This window comes from Phascolarctos cinereus, unplaced genomic scaffold (assembly GCF_003287225.1).
Source record: "Phascolarctos cinereus isolate Bilbo 61053 unplaced genomic scaffold, phaCin_HiC Scaffold_726;HRSCAF=1367, whole genome shotgun sequence".
Lineage (NCBI taxonomy): Eukaryota > Metazoa > Chordata > Mammalia > Diprotodontia > Phascolarctidae > Phascolarctos > Phascolarctos cinereus.
Window position 1 is genome coordinate 158,896,178 of NW_027556098.1, and position 23,236 is coordinate 158,919,413.

The 23,236-nt window shown below is 34.0% G+C and overlaps 1 protein-coding gene across 1 annotated transcript in view; it reads left to right on the top strand.

The window, feature by feature from the left end:
• HNMT (histamine N-methyltransferase) overlaps positions 1-17,908 on the top strand; it is a 55,349-nt gene extending 37,441 nt beyond the window's left edge. Inside the window, exon 6 of the mRNA XM_021009485.2 lies at positions 16,494-17,908. Within this exon, the coding sequence (XP_020865144.1) occupies positions 16,494-16,849 (356 nt within the window). The 3' untranslated portion in view covers positions 16,850-17,908. The remainder of the gene's footprint in view (positions 1-16,493) is intronic.
• The last annotated feature ends 5,328 nt before the right edge of the window (positions 17,909-23,236 follow it).

The window sequence follows — 23,236 nt, forward strand, 5'->3', positions numbered from 1 at the left end:
TGGAAATGCTTCTAGCCTGTCCCCATTACATATAATGCTTGCTGAAGGTTTTAGATAATGCTATTTATTATTTTAAGGAAGACTCCATTTATACCTATGCTTTCTAGTGTTTTTAATAGGAATGGGTGTTGTATTTTATCAAAAGCTTTTTCTGCATCTATTGAGATGATCATGTGGTTTCTGTTGGTTTTGGTGTTGATATGCTCAATGATGCTGATAGTTTTCCTAATATTGAACCAACCCTGCATTCCTGGTATAAATCCTACCTGGTCATAGTGTATTATTCTTGTGATAAATTCTGCAATCTACTTGCTAGTATTTTGTTTAAAATTTTTGCATCTATATTCATTAGAGAAATTGGTCTATAATTTTCTTTCTCTATTTTGACTCTTCCTGGTTTAGGTATCAACACCATATTTGTATCATAAAAAGAATTTGGTAAGACTCCTTCTTCACCTATTTTCCCAAATAGTCTATATAGTATTGGAATTAATTGTTCTTTAAATGTTTGATAGAATTTGTATATAAATCCATCTGGCCCTGGAGATTTTTTCCTAGGGAGTTCATCAATGGCTTGTTCAATTTCTTTTTCTGAGATGGGGTTATTTAAGTATTTTACTTCCTCTTGTTAATCTGGGCAATTTATATTTTTGTAAATATGTATCCATTTCACTAAGATTGTCAAATTTGTTGGCATATAGTTGGGCAAAATAATTCCTAATTATTGTTTTAATTTCCTCTTCCTTGGTGGTAGCTTCCCTTTTCATTCTTGATACTAGTAATTTGGTTTTCTTCTTTCTTTTTTAATTAAATCAACCAAAGGCTTATCTATTTTATTGTTTTTTTCATAAAACCAGCTCTTAGTTTTATTTATTATTAGTTCAATAGTTTTCTTAATTTCCATTTTATTAATTTTTCCTTTGGTTTTCAATATTTCTAATTTAGTGTTTAGCTGAGGATTTTGAATTTGTTCTTTTTCTAGTTTTTTTAGTTGTATGCCCAATTCATTAATCTCCTCTTTTTCTATTTTATTATGTAAGCATTTAGAGATATAAAACTTCCCCTAAGAACTGCTTTCACTGCATCCCATAGGTTTTGGTATGTTGTCTCATTATTGTCATTCTCTTGAATGAAATTATTGATTGTTTCTATGATTTGTTGTTTGACCCAATCATTTTTTAGAATTAGATTATTTAGTTTCCAATTATTTTTTAGTCTATCTTTCCATGGCCCTTTATTACATATAATTTTTATTGCATCATGATCTGAAAAGGATGCATTTAATAATTCTGCCTTTCTGCATTGGATTGTGAGGTTTTTATGGTCAATTTTTGTGTATATTCCTTCTTATCCCCATTCAGTTTTCTCCAGAGGTCTATCATACCTAACTTTTCTAAAGTTCTATTCACCTCCTTAACTTCTTTCTTGTTTATTTTGTGGTTAGACTTATCTAGTGCAGAGAGGGGGAGGTTCAGGTCCCCCACTAGTATAGTTTTGCTGTCTATTTCTTCCTGTAACTCCCTGAACTTCTCTAAGAATCTGGATGCTATACCATTTTGTGCATTTAAGTATAGTAATGATATTACTTCATTGTCTATGGTGCCTTTTAGCAGGATGTAGTTTCTTTCCTTATCTCTTTTGATTAGATGTATTTTTGCTTTTGCTTTGTCTGAGATCAGGATTGCTACCCCTGCTTTTTTCACTTCAGCTGAAGCATAATATATTCTGCTCCAGCCTTTTACCTTTACCCTGTATGTGTCACTTTTTTTCAAATGTGTTTCCTGTAAACAACATATTGTAGGATTATGGTTTTTAATCCATTCTGCAATCCATTTCCGTTTTATGGGAGAGTTCATCCCATTCACATTCACAGTTATGATTACTATCTGTGTCTTTTTCTCCATCCTTTCCCCCATTTATGCTTTTCTTTCTCCTTTTTCCTTTCCCCTTCACTAGTGTTTTGCTTTTGACCACCCCTTCAGTCCCTTCCCCCTTTTATTATCCCTTTCCCTTTTCTTCCCCTTTAGTCTTACTGCTTCTTCCCTCCCTTCTTTCCCCCTCCCTTTTCTTTCCCCTTTTCCCTCCTACTGCCTATAGGGCAAGTTAGATTTCTATACCTAACTGATTATATTATGCCCTTCTTGAGCCAAATCTGATGAGAGTAAGGTTCAAACAATGCTCCCCCCCTTTCTTTCCCTCTGCTGTAATAGGATTTTGTGTCTTTTCCTGTAATGTAATTTACCCTTGTCTGCCTCCTCCTTTCTCAGTACATTTTCTAAGATCAGATTGATCCACTTATTTGGATCCATTTAACCCACTTGATTAGATTTTTTTTTATCATTACATCAAAGTCAACTAATATCCACCCTCTTTATGTATACTCCTTTAACAAGGTGTAATAACAATACAGTTCTCAAGGGTTGCAAGTCTCATATTCCCTTGTAGGGGTTTAAACAGCCCCCCCCTTATTAACAACATATTGTATCCTTCTGTCCCATTTACCTTTTTAAGTCCTTCTTGAGTCCTGTACTTGAAGATCAAATTTTTTGTTGAGCTCTGGTCTTTTTATCAGGAAAGTTTGGAAGTCTCCTATTTTGTTGAATATCCACCTCCTCCCTTGAAAAATGATGCTCATTTTTGCTGGGTAATTGATCCTTGGCTGCATTCCAAGCTCCTTTGCCTTATGGAATATCATGTTCCATGCCCTGCGGTCTTTTAATGTAGAAGCTGCAAGGTCCTGTGTAATCCTGACTGTGGTTCCATGATATTTAAATTGTTTCTTTCTGGCTGCTTGCAGCACCTTCTCTTTCATCTGGTAATTTTGGAATTTTGCTATTATATTCCTTGGCATTGTCAATTTGGGATCTCTTTCAGGTGGTGATTGGTGGATTCTTTCTATGGTTATTTTCCCTTCTGGTTCTAGGACTTCTGGGCAGTTTTCCTTTATGATTTCCTGAAAGATACTGTCCAGGCTCTTTTTTTCATCATGATTTTCAGGTAGTCCAATAATTTTTAAATTGTCTCTCCTGAGTCGATTTTCCAGGTCGATTGTTTTACCGATGAGGTATTTTACGTTTTCATCTATTTTTTCCTTTTTTTGTTTCTGTTTGACTGATTCTTGCTCTCTCATAGAGACATTAGTTTCCATTTGTCCAATTCTAGTTTTTAACAGATTGTTTTCTTCTGTTAGTTTTTGTACTTCCTTCTTCAACTGGCCAATTGTGTTTTTTAGGGACTTGTTTTCTTCAGTGTACTCTTCTGTTAGTTTTTTGTCCTTCCTTCTTCAATTGGCCAATTGTGTTTTTTAGGGACTTGTTTTCTTCAGTGTATTTTTTTTCCAATTGGCCAATTGTATTTTTGAAGGACTCTTCTACCTCTCTCATTTGACTTTTAAAATCCTTCTTCAGCTCTTCTAAAAAGGCTTTTTGGGCTTCAGAGCAGTTCATATTCCCTTTTGTTGTTGCAGATGTGGATTTGTTGACAATGTTGTCCTATTCAGAATTTCTCTCTTGATCTTCACTCTCCTCATAATATGAATCTATGGTATTTCTTTTTACTCATGGTGTTTCTTTATTCCCTGGCCTTTAAAGAGATTGAGCTCTCCTGCTGGGGAACAGAGGGTACTGACCCAAGCTTCTTGTGTTGGGAGCCTAGGTCTTGGTCACTGGCTTTGTGTGCTGGGGCCTCTTATGCTGGCAATTGGAGGCTGTAGGTTTCTGGCAGCTTACCTTGTTGGGCTGGAATCAGCAAGGCTGGAACTTTCAGGCAATTCTAGGTTGCCTGCTTTTCCTTTCCTTTAGCTTTCTTCAGCTCCTTTTAGATGGGTGCAGGGTGTTTATCTGCCTGGGGCCCCTGCAGTGTTGTCTCCCTCATTTCTGCTAATGCACTGGAGATTCCTTTGTGGTGAGTGCCGAGGCACCTGGTGGTTTTCTGAGCTGGTTTCCAGGTTCCCCCCCCTCACTGAGGCACTGGAGGTCCAGGTGTTGGTGTTTGCCTGCTCTACCACCTGGGCTTCAGGATTTCTTCACAATTGGAGGCTGCAGGGCTCTAAGCTCACCTGGTGTTGGGTTGGAATCAGCAAGGCGGGGCTTTAGGAAGCCGTTAGCTTGTTTTCTTCACCTCCTTTCAGATGAATGCTTCAGGGTACTTATCAGCCTGGGGCCCCTTGTAGTTCTGCCTCCCTTATTTTTGCTGAGACACTGGGAGACCCATTTGCTGGGCTGCTGCACTGCTGCTCCCCATCTTTCTTCTAGTTCAGGTGTTCCAGGGTTTTTTTTCTGGGGTGATATTTTCTGGGTTTTCAGAGGTTGATAGGGGAGAGTGAGAGAGACTATCTTTTCACTCTGCCATCTTGGCTCCCGGAAGCGGAACAGCCCCCTCCTCAGGAGCTGGGCTTTCAAACAAGAATAACTTATGCAGCAAAGCTGTTTGTTATCTTGAAAGAGAAAAAAGGATATTTAATGTATTAAAGGACTTTCAAATATTTGTGAAGAAAAGCACCGAACTAAATGAACATTTGACTGACTAGACTCAGGAAAAACACAAGAAGGTAAATGTTAAAGACCAGTTGCAAAGGACTTAATGAGGTCAAAATCTTTATTTCTTATATGGGAAAACATCATCTACAACTCTTAAGAATTTATCTTTATTAGGGTAGTTTGAAAGAGCATACATAGATAAAAGGCTTGAGGCTGAGTTGAATATGATGGGATGATCCTAAAACACAAAATTGGTTAGAGAGAGGTATAATGGAACAATTGTCCTGTAGAAATGAGGTGTGAATGGAAGAACTGCTACTGTGGAAGGAGAAAGGAGTGGAGGACTGATAGTGCTATAACCTCATTCTCATGAGAACTGGGTTAAAGAGGGAATAACATATACATCAAGAAGGATATAAAAGTCTTGTTAACTCATAGAGAAATGGGTGGGGTGAAGAGATAGAATAAGGGAGTGATTCTTAGAAGGATGAGTAAATTAAGAAATAAGTGGGTAAGGGGAGAAGGTAATGATTGATTTTTTAAAAAAGGGAAGAAGATAAGGGAGGGAGTCTTGGAAGGGTGAGTCGATTAAGGAAGAGCAAGGTAAGGGATGAGGTTAAGAGACAGATTCTTAAAAGGGGTCTGGATTTAGGGAGGCAGTGGTTAGAAGTCAATTAGACTTTTGAAGAGGGATGGGGGAAGGGGGGGAAGAATAAACTGTGCTGAAAAATAGAATGGAGGAAAATGCACAACTAGTAATTATAACTTTGAATTTGAATGGGTGAATTCATATATGAAGTGGAAATGGATAGCAGAATAGATTAAAAACCAGAATTTGAAAATGTGTCATTTGCAAGAAACACATTTAAAAATGAGATATACACATAGAGTAAAAATAAATGGCAGGAGTCAAATTTATTGTGCTTCAGCTGATGAAGAAAAAACAGGGATAGCAGTCATGATCTCAGACAAAGTTAAAGCTAAAAATAGATTTCATTAAAAGAGATAAACTTGGAAAATTACATTATAATAAAAGGTACCATAGATAATGAAGTGATATCAATACTAAACCTATATGCACCAAATGCTATAGCATCCTAATTTTTCAAGGAACAGCTAAATGAAATACAAATGGAAATTCATAACAAAACAGTAGTGGTGGGGACTTTAATCTTCCCCCCTCATAACCAGATAAGCCAACTAAGATTAATAAATAAATAAGAAAAAAGTCAAAGAGATTAATAGAATTTTAGATGAGCTAAATATGATAGATATATGGAGAGAACTGAATCAGAATAGAAAGAAATGTAACTTTTTGCTCAGCAGTACATGGTACCTTTACAAAAATTGACCACATATTAGGGCATAAAAACTTTATAGTTAAATGCAGAAAAGCAGAAATATTAAATTCATTATTTTCAGATCATAATGCAATAAAATATATTTAATAAGGGATCATAGAAACACAGATTAAAGTTAATTAAAGACTAAATAACCTAATCTTAATTTATGAGTGGGTTAAAGAACAAATTATATAAAAATAAATAATTTTATTAAAGATAATGATAATAATGAAACAACACATCAAAACTTATGGAATATGCACAGCAAAAGCAATAACAAGGGGAAAGTTACATCTATAAATGTTTATATCAATAAAATAGAGAAAAAGCAGACCAATGAATTGGATATGCAATTTAAAAAATTAGAAAAAAAAGTTAAAAATCTCCCATTAAACACCAAATTAGAAATCTTAAAAACTAAAAGTGAGATTAATAAAATTGAATATAAGAAAACCGTTGAATTAATAAATAAAATTAGAAATTCATTTTATGGGGGAAAACATTAAACTAGATAAATTATTGGTCAATATGATATAAAAGAAAAGAAAACCAAATTACTATTATCAAAAATGAAAAGAGTAAATATATCACTAATGAAGATAAAAGTAAAGCAATTATTAGGAGTTATTTTGCCCAATTAAATACCAACAAATTTAACAATTTAAGTAAAATGGAAGAATATTTACAAAAACATAAACTGCCTAAACAGAAGAAGAAATAGAATACCTAAATAAGCCTATTCTAGAAAAAGAAATTGAACAGGCAATAAATGAACTTCCTAAGAAAAAATCATCAGGACTAGGTGGATTTACAAATACGTTCTACCAAACATTTAAAGATCAATTAGTTCCAATAATAAATAAATTATTTGGAATAATAGGCAAGGAAGGAGTTCTGCCAAACTCTTTTTATGAAACAAATGTAGTGTTGATACCTAAACCAGGAAGAGCAAAAATAAAGAAAATCACAGACCAATTTCATTAATGAATATGAATGTAAAAATTATAAATAAAAATATTAGCGAGCAGATTACAACAATGCATCACAAAGATTATACATGATGACCAAGTGGGATTTATCTCATGAATTCAGGAATGGTTTAACATAAGAAAAACTGTTAACCTTATTGATAACAACAATTAAAAAAGTAACAAAAATCATATGATTATATCAATAGATACATAAAAGGCTTTTGACAAAATACAGCACTCATTCCTATTAAACACACTTGAAAGAAATTCTGCCTAAATCAATTTACTTATTCAGTGCTATGCCCATCAAACTACCAAAAAGTCATTTTATATGACTAGAAAAAAGAGTAACAAAATTCATCTGGTAGAACAAAAGGTCAAGCATATCAAAGGAATTAATGAGAAAAAAATGTAAAGGAAGGTGACCTAGCCATACCAGACTGTATTATAAAGCAGCAATCATGAAAACTACTTGGCACTGGCTAAGAAATAGAGTGGTGGATCAGTGGAATAGGTTAGGTATGCAAGAAACAGTAGTCAATGACTATAGTAATCTACTATTTGACAAACCTAAAGACTCCAGCTTCTGGGATAAGATATCACTGTTTCACAAAAACTCCTTGGAAAACTGGAAAACAGTATGGCAGAAACTAGGCATAGACCAACATCTTGCGCTGTATACCAAGATAAGATCAAAATCGGTACATGATTTAGACATAACAGGTGATATATAAGCAAATTAGGAGAGCAAGGAATTGTTTACCTGTCAGATCTGTGGAGAAAGAGAGAACTTATGACCAAACAAGAGATAGAGAACATTATGAAATATTAAATGGATAGTTTTCATTACATTAAATTAAAAAAAAAGTTTTTCCACAAGCAAAGCCAAGGCAACCGAGATTAGAAGGGAAGCAGAAAGCTGGGAAACATTTTTTTTTACTGCCAGTGTTTCTGATAAAGTCCTCATTTCTCAAATATACAGAGAACTGAGTCAAATTTATAAGAAAACAAGTCATTCCCCAATTGATAAATGGTTAAAGAATATGAACAGGCAGTTTTCAGATGAAGAAATTAAAGCTATCTATACTCATATGAAAAAATGCTCTAAATAACTATTGCTTAAAAAATGCATTTTTTCTTTCTTGTAAGAAGTTTTTCCCTTTTGTTCTGATTATTCTTTCACAACATGACTAATGTGGAAATATGTTAATATGATTGTACATGCATAGCCTGTATAAGATTGCTTGCTGTCTTAAGAGGGAGGGAGAAAAAATTTGAACTCAAAATGTTGAAAACTGTCTTTACATATAATTGGAAAAAATATTATTAACTGGGAAAAAAACATTCAAAAGCATAGGTATAAATGTATTTTTCCTTAAAATGATAAGAAGCATCTACCTAAAATCACCAGCAAGCGTTATTTGTAATGGGAATAAGCTAGAAGCCTTCCCAATAAGACCAAGAATGAAACAGGGTTGACCTTTATCACGAATAGTATTCAATTTCGTATTAGAAATGCTAGCAATAACAATAAAAGAAGAAAAAGAAATTGAAGGATACAGAATGGCTAATGAAGTAATAAAAATGTCTCTCTTTGAACATGATAAATGATATTCTTGGAAAACTCTAGAGATTCAACTAAAAAGTTAGTTGAAACAATTAATAATTTTAGTAAAGTAGCAGAATACAAATAAACCCACACAAATCATCAGCATTTCTGTATATCACCAACAAAACCCTCTAAGAATAGATGGTAACAAGTACCTCATTTAAAATAACTATAGACCATATAAAATATTTAGGACTATATCTGCAAGACAAGCCCAGGAACTACATAAACATAACTATAAAACACTTTTTATACAGGTAAAGTCAGATTTAAATAATTGGAGATACATTAATTATTCATGGGTAGGCAGAACAAATATAAGAAAAATGACAATTATACCTAATCTACTTATTCCATTTGATCCCAATTAAATTACCAAAAAATTTATTGAGCTAGAAGAAAAATACTAATAAAATTCATTTGGAAAAACAAAAGGTCAAGAATATCAAAGGGATTAATGGAAAAAAATGTAAAGGAAAGGTGTTTCATGGTACCAGATCTTAAACTATATTATAAGGCAGTAATTATCAAAACTATTTGATACTGAGTAAGAAATAGAAAAGTGGATCAATGGAACAGAAAGGACATACAATAAACAGTAGTAAATTATTATAGTGAGTGTGTGTTTGATGAAAGTAAAGATTTAAGTTTTTGCAATAAGAATGCACTATTTGGCAAAAATTGTTGGGAAAACTGGAAAGCAGTCTGGCAGAAATTGGATATAGATCAATATGTTATAGTATTTACCAAAATAAGGTCAAAATGCACACATGACCTTGATATGAAGGAAGATAATAAAAAAATGAGAACATGAAACACATTATCTATTAGACTTATCAATAGAAAAATTTATGAGTAAAAAGGACAGAGCACTGTGAAATGTAAAATGGATAATTTTGATTACATTAACTTAAAAAGGTTTTGTGCAAATAAAACCAATGTAGCCAAGATCAGAAAGAAAGCAGAAAAATGGGGGAAATTTTTATAGACACTTTCTTGGAAAAAGGTTTCATATCTCAAATCTATAGAAAACTTTGTCAAATTAAAAAGATTATGAGTCATTCCCCAATTGGTCAAATGAGATGAATAATCAGTTTTTCTATGAAGAAATCAAAACTATATGAGGTCATATGAAAAAAAGTTCTAAATCATAATTGATCAGATAAATGCAAATCTAAGAAGAGTTGAAATATTATCTCACACCTATCAAATTGGTTAAAATGATAGAAGGGGAAAATGACAAATGTTGGAAGGGATGTGGAAAAATTGGGACATTAATACACTGTTGGTGGAACTGTGAACTGATTCAATCATTTTGGAGAGCAATCTGGAATTATGCTTAAAGAATTATATAATTGTGTGTACCCTTTGAACCAGCAATACCACTATTAGATCTGTCTCCCAAGGTGATTAGGGAAAAAAGGGAAAGAACCCATATGTTCTAAAATATTTATAGCAGCTCTCTTTGTGTTGGCAAAGAACTGGAAACTGAGAGAATGCCCCTCAATTGGGGAATGGCTAACCAAGTCACAGAATATGGTTGTGATGGAATACTACTGTGCTATAAGAAATGATGAGCTGGTTGATTTTAGGAAAACATGGAAAGACATGAAATAATGAAAAGTTAAGAGAGTAGAACCAGAATAATGCTGTATACAGTAACTGCAATATTGTTTAAAGATAATTGTGAACAAATTATTCTAAGTACTATACTGAAATCAACTATAAAGGACCTATGAAGGAACTTACTATACACCTCCAGAGAAAGAACTAATAAAACTACACATAGTATGGTTTTACATATATTTGTAAATCTCTGTCAAATGGTGGCCTTCTGTAGTACTGATGTGGAGAGAGTAAGGTAGACATTTTGGGAGTTAAAAAGTAGTCAAAAAAATTAGAGAAAAAAAATTGGCCAAAGAATTTTTGTACAATCTTTCATATAGTTATTCTTTTCTCATCCTGTACTTGTCTAATCTATTTTTCAAATGAGATTTCATATCGATCTCTGTTCCATGTCCTATGATTCGATTTGGCCTATCGTTACCATCAAGCTCTCTAATTTAAAGTGTTAGTTATCCCTGCCTGCTTTGTATCAGCCACAAATTAGATATACTTGCAGTCTTTTTTTCACTTGAACATACCCCGGTGGCTATCACAGAGTAAGCACTTAAGGCTTTTTGCTGGATTGATGCACTAATTGATAAAAAAAAAAAATAAATATTGAGCAGCTTTGGGCCAATGAAAAGTCCCTATGGCACTCTACCAGAGAACTGCTTCCAGATCAACATCAATCCATTTACTACAGCTCTGGTTTGTGTTATCCAAACAGTTCTGAATTCGTCTATCTACCATTATGTAGCCCACATTTCTTTGTCTTTTCCATCCATGAGTATATCATAAGAGATGATCAATACTTCTCTGAAATCTAGTTATACTGTGATTGTAATATTAATAACCTAGTATTTGCTGGTAAATATTTAACAATAGGCTCTCTGAAAAAAAAATGGACATGTGACACACTTTTAATCTGCATTAATAACATTTTTTCCATCACCTTCTTAAGTCTAAACAAGCAATAAAACAATAAATAAGGCTCTGGTTTGTACTGTCTGCTGATTCCCAAGGCACAAATGCTTTTGCTGAAAATTTAATAATTGGCTCACAAGAGCCAATATGAGCCAGCTCCATTCATCCCTGCTAATAACTATCAGAAATGGAAATGAGCTTAGTCTGATATGACCTGTTTTGATGAAACTATTCTAGTTCTTAATGATCATTGATTCTCTTTCTAATTGATCACAAGTCATTTTATTAACAACAGTTCTAGAATTTTGTCAGGAACTGGAGTGGAATTAATCATATAATAAATTGAAGGATTCACCTGCTTTTTTTTTTTAAACCTGTATAACATTTGCATTTCTCCAGTTCTGAGGCATTTCTACTATTCTCCCCAGTTTTTTCTAAAGTCACCGATAGGAGTTTAGTAACAATATCTATGAATACTTTCAGTATCCTGTAATGTAGATTGTCTGGTCAGTTGACTTGGACTCATTGAGAGGAGCTAAGTGAACTCAGACCATTTCCTCATTTATTTATATTTCAATTCCTTGTTAGGCAATTTTTGGATTTTCTATCGTTACCAATTCAAAGATTATTATTTTTGGCAAAAACAAAAAACACAGAAGCAAAAGTTTAGTGGTTGTGCCTCTTTTCTGACACTCTCTCTTCTAACCAAAATAGTAGTCCTAACCTTTCATTGACATTTCTCCTGTGCCTGATATACCTTTTTCCTCCTTCTACGTTCATTGATGGCTCATTATGCATTTAATGCTCTTGATAGTATTCTTCTTTTATGAATAATGTTTATTTTTTCCAAATTATATGTAAAAACAATTTTTAACATTCTTTTTTTTTTTAAATTTTGAGTTGCAAATTCTCTGTCTCCTTCTCTTGCCCCACATCCCTGAGACAGTAAGCAATGTGATATAGGTTATACATGTGCAATCACGCAAAACATATTTCCACATTAGTCTTATTGTGAAAGAAAAGACAGACTAAAAAAAATATGAAAAAATATGAAAAAATAAAGAAAGTGAAAAAAGTATGCTTTGATCTCCATTCAAAGAATACCAGTTCTTTCTCTGGAAATGGATGGCATTTTTCATCATGAGTCCTTTGGAATTTTCTTGACACTATTCTTATCAGACCAGTCCACTCTAGATTATTTTTTTTATCCTCAGTTACTTTGTGTTTGCTTCCTTCTTTTAAACACATATTTTAAAACTACAAATTGGTCAGTGAGTTCCTTGTAATATGCACATTTGTCTCTCTTTACAATTCCTATGTTTCTATCATAAGCATTCTTTCTTGAGACAACTCCATTCAGCTTGAGCTGACTTCCTCTGTGGAATTTTAGGCCATAAAATGCTACGTATCCTTTACCTTAACCCACTCTCCCCAAATGTGGAGGATACTTAAGGCTATATCAGCTTCCTTTCCCCAATATGTAACATGAACTCTTAAGATGTCATGACATTTCCTCCCCAGTTTCCCAACATTCTTCAGCAAATAGTTCTTATTTGTTACAATCAGTTCTAGAATTCCCTTTGTTGCTTATTCTACCTTGAAGAATATAATAATTTTCAAAACAAATAAGACTTTTAGCTACTTTACTTTTATTAAAGACAGATTCTAACATTTACTTATATTATTCACATTTCCCATTAGTACTACAATTCACTTCCTTGATAGGTTTGTCTCCTGAACTCATTCATTTTCTCCCTTGAGCAGGGTGTTCTGTATTATTCCATTTGTTGTATTCCATTGCAATATTGTTAATATTTTCCCCACATCGATTCTCAGACAAAATGTTCTGTCCGCAATATTCTGTCCTTCCTTTGTGCATTGTATGATTATATACTATTAATTATTGCCTCTTTTATCTAATCTGTTCTTCTTAAATAAGGTATATCTTTTTGTTGCTATATTACAGCCAGGAGGCACAACCCACCAAGTGTCAGTAGCCCCTACAAGGTCAAGTTTTCCTCTTTGCATTAAGACATGTGTTTCACTTTCTTTATTGCCCATACCTGTGTATTTATGTAGAGACATATGAGGCCATGAGTTTTGTTACTGCTCTTGTTGGTATTGTCTCCTATAAATTACTTTGCTTCTCTACTTACATTCTTTTTCCTGTGCTTTATCTGCCACTTTTTCTGAGAACTAATGGTGCATGTATGTGGTCAGGTTTCTCCTCCCCACCTCCATTTTTTTTAAAGCCCTTTTGATAAATTCTTCAAGTCACCAGGCCCTTCAAGTAGACCATTTGTCAGGGATGTTGTAGAGAGGGAATTTCTGCTCAGGCATGGATTGGGCTAGACATTTTCTCAAATCCCTTCCCACTCTGAAATTCTAGAATACTGTAAACTAAAAGTAGATTAGAAGGAGAAGACTACATTTTGCTTTTCTTCTCTTTTAGCTCTCTGAGGAAATATGCAAATTCATTGTGTTATTTTTAATGCAATTAAAAAAAAAGAAATCCAGCATATAGCACGTTGAAAACAAAAGTAACACCATAGTTGCACCCACTGAGAGCTATTATGATAACACATCAGTTAGGGAGTGTATGATGTGTTTACAGCTCATCTCAGAAGTGGTACTAAGTCACAGAACACTGACACCAGCAATATTTCTGTAGCTAGTGCGTGGTTCTCATTTTCTTCCAGGTGAAAAAAAAATATATGCATGTGTGTATATATATGTGTTTGTATATGTGTGTTGTGTGACATATATATGTCACTAACATTATTTTCAACCACTGTGGTGTTTATTTTGCTGTAAGATCTTGTTTGTAGATAGATTTCTATTCAGAAAGATAAACAGCTAGCTTTTGAATGAAAACTTTTGGAAGACAGTTGCATTTCCATGTTGTCCTTCATTGAATTCAGTGTTTCTCCCTTCCCCACCTTCCTCACATGCAATTCTACCCATCATGAAACAGTCTTTCTTTATTTGGAACTTGGTGCTATGTCATTCATTTTGGAAATTAAACAACTAAACATAATTTTGTAATATCTTCTGGTTATCATCCTGAAGACTGAAGTCCTAGATGATTTGGCTCTAAATTATTTACAGCCTGAACTCAGGTACCTTCTCTTTGAGAACTCAGTATTTCAACCAACTTGGTTTATTTTCTGTCCCCAATTCTCCACTCCCCCCTCTTGTCTTCACCTCTTTACTCATAGCATCTTCTATTTCCTGAAATGGACATCTTTCTCCTTGACCTGTTCCCCAGTTTTCAAAATCCCTCCCATCCTTCAAAGTGCAAATTAGGTTTTTAGCTGCTCCACAATGCAAAAGGACTTCCCCCTTCATTTACCTGGACCCCTCCTTTATATTTATTGTTAAGAGCTGGAAGGGGCTTTAGGGGTCAGCCAGTCCAACCTTCTAATTTCACAGATGAGAAAGATCAAGAGACTCAACCAAGGTCATGCAAGTGGCAAGTGGAATTTGAACCCCGGTTTTCTTATCCCAAATCCTATTCCTACTACTAAAGTCTTCCATGACTATGTGCATCTCTTTTCCCATAGAATTATAAGCTCCCAGAGAACACAGGTTGTATCATATCTATCTTTCTATCCCTTGTGCTTTCCTAATGCAGTGCCTTACATACATTAGGTGCTTAATAAATATTTCTTAAGTTGAATTGATTTGTTATCTTCACCCATCCTGAATTATCCTAAGTTAATATATGTAAATTGCTTTGCAAACCTTAATGTGCTAAAATAAGAACTTAAGGACTAGAACAAGGACTACATTTCTCTGTTTCTCTTACATCACAATGCTCAGAACAGGACCTAATTTAAAGTTTTTATTATTATAAAACTTTGAACATCATATTGCTTGCTTATAATGACGAGTACAACAGATATAACAGGGAGGCAAGGAGAAGAATATAACTCATCAGAAAGATGTGGGCAGTGTTCGTGGTTTTACTAACTTGCCTTATGACCTTCAGCAAGTTACTTCACCTCTCTAAGACTCAGTTTCCTCAGTTATAATATGAAAGTATTGGGCCAGATAATAGCTAATATTTACCTAATGCTTCCTATGAGCTATGCACTGTACCAAGCACTTTACCATTATTAGGTCATTTTATCCTCACAACAACCCTGGAAGGTAAGTGCTATCATCATCCCCATTTTACACATGAGGGAACTGAGGCAGACGAGGTGAAGTGACATACAGAGGGTCACACCACTAGTAAATATCTAAATTTAGGTATTCCTGGCTCCAAGCCCTGTGCTTTATCTACTGACTGCCACCTAGCCAACTAGATAACCTTTAAGGACTCTACTACTAAGAAAAAGAAAATTATTCTGTCTCATTTTATTTCACTTGCTTTTTCAACAGAACTTTGACATTTGCTGTAAAAGCAGGGGGCAGAAGGATCTAAAGGGGTAGTGTGGCTTCTCAGGAAGTTTTCAAATCAAAAAATTCTTTGCTATGTTTTGCCCCATGTTGTCATTTTCATCCAACCTAAAAGAAGATGAAATGTTAGGTTGCAACATTTTGGACACACACACACACACACACATGAATATACATATAGGTATATACACACACAATCAGGTCTTCTCTATATATCCAAACATATACACAAACATACATATGCATATGCATATATAATTATATACATATATACAATATATGATCATATACATATACATATACATACATACATACATGCACACACAGCTAGGTGGATGGAGTACTGAGCCTGTCAGGAAGACTTGAGTTCATATCTGGCCTCAGACACTAGCCAGGTGAACCTAGGCAAGTCACTTAATTCCATTTACCTCAGTTTTCTGACATGTAAAATGAGCTGGGGAAGGAAATAGTGAACTACTCCAGTATCTTTGCCAAGAAAATCCCCAATGGGGTCATGGAGAGTTAGGCACAATTGAAACAACTGAACAACAACATGGGTGTGCGTGTGTGCATGTGTGTATGTACACACATATACATATATATGTATGTATACACACATTATGTATATACACATTATGTACTGAATTTTTCCTGTGTGTACCAATAATATTGGAATAAGTAATGTGGGAAATTTTAAGATGTTTAAGACATAATCCCTCATGAAAGGGCTTATAATTTAGTTGGGAAAACAAAGCTTATTTACATTTTTTTCATCAAGACCTGTGATTTCATCTAGTAAGAAAATCCCCCCTACTATTTTGCACCTTTGTGAGTTGTCTAAGGCCCTAAGAGGTTAAATGATTTCCCCAGGGTGACAAAGCCAGTATTTGTCAAAGGCAAGAATTAAACACATATCTTACCAAATCCAAGGGTGGTTTTCTAGTGACTACATCACCCTGTCTCTCACATCTGTATCATGAAACAGTTAAATGACAAGTTGAGCTAGTTTTTCAGTGCCACAATATGTAGTACCCTCAGGAAGTTTTGTATAAGGTAGAAGAGGTCACCTTCCTTCATGGTTCATTTGCATTGTCAAAGTATTTGTTGCGCTTTTGCCTGCAGTCATCCAGTGCTTAAACATTTTTTTTCTCTGTGATAGGAACCAGTGGTTGGGACAAACTGTGGAAAAAGTATGGAACCCGATTACCCCAAAATGATCTCTGTCTCTATGTGTCATCCTCTGACATCACTCGAACCCTGGAAACTTTGGAAATTAAATATGAATGCTTTGACCTTCTGTCTACAATGGATATATCAGATTGCTTCATTGAAGGCAATGAAAATGGAGAGTTGCTTCTGGACTTTTTAACAGAAACCTGTCACTTCAGCAAAACTGCTCCACCTGATCTCAAAGCTGAGATTATTGAAGACCTTCAAAGGCCAGGATTCAGTGTAAAAGAGAAGGGAAAGATTCTTTTTCACAATCACTTGAGTTTCATCGTGGCTGAGGCATAGCTCAGGTGTTCATCTATCATTCAACAAGCATTTATTAAGCACCCACTATGTGCAGGGTACTGTACCCAGTAGGGAGGTGAGGGGGAATTCAAAAGCAGAAAAAGAATGTTCTTGACCTGAAGGAGTGTATATTCTATAGGAGAAGATAACATGTGTATATAAGCATATGCAAAATAGGACAATTCATTTGAAAGTTACAAGGTACAGAATAGCAGTAATTTACTCTTGCATTATAATACAACATATAATATTCTTAATATATCACAATCTCATATAAGTTGAGGCTGATCATAATCCAGACCTGAGACAACCTGGAAGGTCCATTACCTTCCGTCATCTAGATAGATAGATAGATAGATAGATATAGATATAAATGGTATTTTAAAATGTTATCTGATACAGCTGAAGCTCATCAACCTCTCTCCCATATAAAGGTCATTTCTAAAGTTTACATGAGAGATCCAGCTAAACCCAGTTGCCTAAACTACAGTGCATGCTATATAATGATGCCCTAGGGCTAATTAGTGTAGGCTTAGGAGAGCCAGTTAAATTTTTGTTTAAATTTTAAATTGTTAAAATTTCAATATAACAATTTATACCTTGGATATCAGAAAATACTGTAAATCAGTCCTTGATTTATTTTTGATGATTATTTAGAAAGTGATGAAGAAAATTTTAACAATGCAGATTAAATTTCAAAGTGCTTTATACATTCCCCCTGCCCTTTCTCTTTAGAGCTTGTTGTCAGGAGCACATCTTGGCCACACTTACCTGAAAGAGCTAATGAACTATTCTACTCCCTTGTTTATTCTAGTGATGAACACCTTTTGCTTTATCTTCTCTAAATGCCTTCTCAAATACTTCTTTAAATAGATTATTTTACACAGGTAGTAGTAGTTTGTTCAATCAGATAACTGAATGTCAACCTTAAACCATTAATCTTGGAGATTAAAAAAGACAACAAAAACATTTAACTTATGGATATGATGATTTTAATAATTTTACCTTGAATGACATTATCATTATGATGTGATATAAATAAAGATATTATGGAGGCAAGGTAGTATTTTATTCTAAAAGCAAAAAATGAAGTATGGTGTATTTCTGAAATTTCTTTTTACCATCTCCTAGCAAATATCAGACAATAAGGCAGAGAGGCATAGTGAAGAGGGCCAGCCCTAGATTCAGAGAGACCTGCCTCAGACACATACTGACTTGGTTGCCCAGTGCAAAAATTATCTTAATCTCTCACTTCCCCAGCCCAAATGACTCCTCTCCTCTTTTTCCCTCTTCTCCCCTCCTACTTTCCTCTCTCCTTTCCCATCCTATTTTCTACCATCCTCTTTTCCCCCTCCTGTCCTATCCCCTCCCCTCATGTCCTTTCCTCTCCTCTCCTCTCCTGTCAGTCTCTATTTCTGTCTCTCTCTGTCTCAGCATTAGTGGAAGGAATTTTGGTACTTATAAAGGAAGATATAATTGGAAAAATAGGAATTAGAAGGAGACTAGATTCATCTTCACAACCTATAGCAATTAGTATTTCCCTTCAATTAGGAAACAATAGAGTTGTATGGAATTTATAGGCTATTGAAGTGAATTAGATCTAGTCTAACCTCCTGCCTGCCCCCATCCAATGTAGGAACACCTTCTACAGTACACTTGATGAATGATCCTCTAGGCTGTACTTCAAGAGTTCTTAACCTGTGGTCCAGAGACTTATTTTTTAAAAAATATTTCTTTTGTAACACAACATGTTTTATTTTATTCATTTAAAATCATCATTCTGGGGTTCTTTGACTTCATCAGACTGCCAGAGAATACCATGACACAAACAAGATTAAGAACCCCTATTCTACTTGGACACTTCCACTGATAGAGAGCTCACTTCTTTTAGAAGCAGCCTATTTCATTTTCAAACCTCAATAGTTATCAGAAATTTCTTTCTAATATTGAGCTGAAATTTGCATTTCTATACTGTCTGGGTAGAGTTTAACCAGCTAAGAAGTTGTGATATTATCTTACATTTCTCAATCTTATCTTCAAGGATAGCATGACAATCTTTATCAAATGTCTTGCCAAAAGCCAGATATACCATGGTTTCAGTATGCCCCTGAACTATAAGTCAAGCAACTCTATCAAAAAAGGAAATTGATTTACTTTAGCATGACTTGCTCTTATCGAATCTATATTGACATCCATTGATTCTTCTAAGTGCCCAAGATGATCTATGTAACAGCCCATTCTACCATTTTCCCTCTAGAAATCCACATCAAACTTCATACTGTATAGTTTCCAAAATTCACCTTCACCCACTTTTTGAAAATTGTTACATTTGCTAAATCACCGGTTTTCTGCCACACTTTTGAACTTGTATAATTTCTCAAAGATTACTGGCAATAGTTCTTCAATCACATCAAGCTCTGTCAGTATCCTAGGGTGCAATTTGTCTGGATCTACAGACTTATTCTAATTCAAAATAGCAACATATTCTCTCATTTTCTCTCCTGACTTTGGCTGCATTTTTCTCTTAACTATGTTTGTTAAACCCTTCCCTGTTTGAAGAGCATTCTCCCTGGTGATTAAGAGAAAAACAAAATGAGGATTGAGTAAACATGTCTTTTCTCTGTCATATGTTATTTGCTATGGAAAAAAGAATTGCTTGGGTCAGAAAATACATTATGTTCTGGATAGCAGGTACATTTCTTTAACCAAAACAATCAAAAAATAAGAAAACATGAGAAACTATAGTGTACATAATTTATATATAATGATAATGCACACATGATCTGTTTAAATCAGTGTGGGGAACTCCAAGGATAGAGACCATCTAATTTGGCAGAGAAGTCCTGTGTTTTTGCCCAAGTTATATAGAGCTTAAGTCACTCAAAATCGTATAATTCAATGCGATTAAAGCTAACAGTTTTTTTAAATCACCAACAAAACCCAGTAGGAAGAGGTAGAAAAAGAAAATACATTTAAAAATAATAAACAGGAACTATATATTCAAATACTATGTAAACACAAAACACTTTAAAAAATAAAGACAATAAATGGAGAGATAAATTGCTCATGATTGGTCTAGACAGTATACTAAAGATGTCAATATTACCTAAATTAATCAATTTACTTAGTGTCATTCCAATCACACTACCAAGGGATTACTTTGTAAAACAAAACAAAATAATAATAAAATTCATCTAGAAGAAAAAAAGGTCAAGAATCTCACGTGAAAAAAAATAAGTGGAGGAAAATGGTCTTAGCAGTACCAAATCTTGGACTACATTAGAAATCAATAATGATCAAAATTATTTAATACTCATTGAAAAATAGAAAAGTTCATCAGTGAGATAGATTAGGTATTCAAAATCCAAAAAAAAATAATATTATGGTGTTTTATAAAATGAAAAACATCATAAACACTCACTATTCAAAACAAACAAACGTTCTGGGAAAGCTAGAAAGTTATCTGGCAAAAATTAACTTCCAAACTACATCTCCCACAACCTTCAAGTGGATATGTGGCCTATATATAAAAGCTTATGTCATAGACAAACTGCAGGGTGGGGAGCGGAGAGAAAAATATTATTTACAACTCTAAGTGAGAGGGGAGTTTTTAAAAAATAGAGATGATGACATAAGATTAAATGGATAATTTTGATTATATGCAATTTTTTAAAAATCCGTGGAATTAGAATTTAAAGTTATATGATTTAAATAATAGATAAATGATTCAAAAATTGAAGAACAAAGACCTTTTCCCCATAAATCAAAGTACTGGAACAGGCCATTCTCAAGGAAGACTTCCAAAATATCAAGAACCATGTGAAAAAATGCTCCAAATGACTAAAATTTTGAGAAATATAAATAACTGATATTTCACCTCATGCCCTTAATGTTAGGGAAAAAAAAGGAAAATGGAAAATTTTGGAAGGGCTGTGGGAAGGTAGACACACTAACGTACTGTGGATTAAGTTATGAATTGGTCAGCTCAATCCAGAAATAAGTTTGAAACTACCCCAAAAGTCATCAAACTGTTCATACTAGGCATTTATACCAAAGTTAAAGATAAAGGAAAAGAACCCATATGTACAACAAAATATATTTTTGCTTATTTATTTTTTGGTGAGGCAATTGGGGTTAAGTGACTTGCCCAGAGTCACACAGCTAGTGAGTGTTATATGTCTGAGGCTGGATTTGAACTGCCCCTACAAAAATATTTATAGCAGCACTTTTTGTTGTATAACAAAGAACTTGAAATGAAGTAGTAGGTAGATACCCATCATTTGGGGAGTGGTGGATTAATATAGCAGAATATTATTGTGTGTGTTTTTAAAAGTCAGAGTGCATTCAGAGAAACCTGAGAAGACTTGAAGAGATTAATGCAGAGTGAAGTGAGCAAAAATAAAAAGAAAAAAAAAAAAAATAAACAATACCTACAGCATTATAAAGGGAGAATTACTTTGAAAGCTTAAGAAATCTGGTCAATACAATGATTAATCAGGAGTTCAGAGAATTAATGATGGTGAAGTATGTTTTGTAATACTTAGCAGAGAGGATTGTAAATGCAGAATTAGACGTACATTATCAGACATGATGACGTGAATTATTTTTTGCTTGACTATGCTTATTTCTTACGAGGAATGACTTTTTTTTAGAGAAATTTGTAGGGCATAGGGCAAAGTGATAGGTAAGAGAGAAAGAAAGAGAGAGAGAAAAATTAAGAAAGGAAGGAAGGAAGGAAGGAAGGAAGGAAGGAAGGAAGGAAGGAAGGAAGCTTGGAAAGAGGGAAAGTAAAAAATGAAGATTAATGAAACATAAAAATACACAAACAAATAAAAGAAAGCTAAGAAGAACTCACAGACAAGTAGGATAGTGGTATTAAATTGAATATGAATTTCAGTAAAAGAACAACCACCACCACCTTATATATGTAATAGAGATTTAAGATTTCCTATTTAATCCTCTTTTTCTGTCCTTTTTATGTGAAAATGTACCTCTTCATTCAAATGTATCAAGTCTGTAATAAGGAAAAAAATAGCAAAGAAACACCAAGAATTTCTTAAGGATCTGCTATCTACCAAACTCAATCCAAACACAAAAATGAAAACATCCCTGACCTTTTAATTGTTTAGTGTAATTTATCTCATTTGATTTTCCCAATAACTTTGCAAGTTAGAAAAGTGAACTATCATAATTCCCATCTTCCCATCGTATTATTCCCAAGGAAGTTCAGACAAAGAAAGTTTCATTGATTTTCCCAGTTACAGTCAGTTTGTAATAGGGCTTAGACCAGATGTACCATACATCACAAGATCTCTCAGCCAAAGAATCATAGAATTTTAAAGTTTAAAGGGACATTTCATCTAATTCAACTTCATTGGTCAAGATTAGGAAATTTGGATCTTGAGAGATTTTGACATTCCCAGTCTTTGAACATGCCAAGTTACTATGACAGAGCATGTTGAATAAAGCAGGTAATAGTAATAAGAGGAGGTTTTCTCCTATACCTGGAATTGATTCCCTTCTCACCTCCATGGATCTATAATTTTCTTCAAAACTCAGCTCAAGTGAAATCTTCTACATGAGGCTTTTCCTCAATTCTGCTCCCTTCTAGCCACTACTCTTTTGTTCACCCAAAATGCACATAATTTGTATATATTTAACATATAAAGGTGTTTTCACCATGGATAGAATGAAGCTAAATTAGTCATTTCATCCACTGAGCCAATCACATAGCCCATTAGGCAAGATCATTTTAATCACTGTATTCAATATGATACTTTTTTTGGCCTTTGATATAATAAAAATTCCTCCCCATCTCTAAAAGGCTGAAAACCACCAAAGTCATGAAAACATCCATTAAAACAATGAAGACAGTTCTCAAGTGAAAGATCATTGTCTTTGTATGATTCCTCAGTAATTTCCTTTCATTTAAATTTTTCTCTCTAATCTCCTAGATATAGCTGTTCTTGTGTGGGTAAGGTTTGATATGATCACTGAAAAAAATTCTGGGAGAACTAGATCAGGATGAGGATTGTGAAAGAGGGCATTTTGAGGAGTCCATAAATAGGAAGTAACTGTGCTGGGCCCAGAGGTCCAGGTACAAGAAATAGTATCAGCATAATTGGGAAAAGGAGCATAAACAAGGTAGAATAAAAGTTGGGAAGGGATAAAATATTAAAGATCACAAGAAGATCCTCAAAAAAATGGAAGTTGGGATGATAGGTTAAAAGAAAAAAAGAAAAATTCTGAGCCCAGAACAGTGAAGTATACTAAAGGAAATGTAAGAAAATATTAAAAAGTCTTTTTTAAATGAAGACATTTCTGGAAATCAGCTCATATATTGGGCATAGTCCATGGCAGGGAGCAAATATCTTCACTAAATCAAAA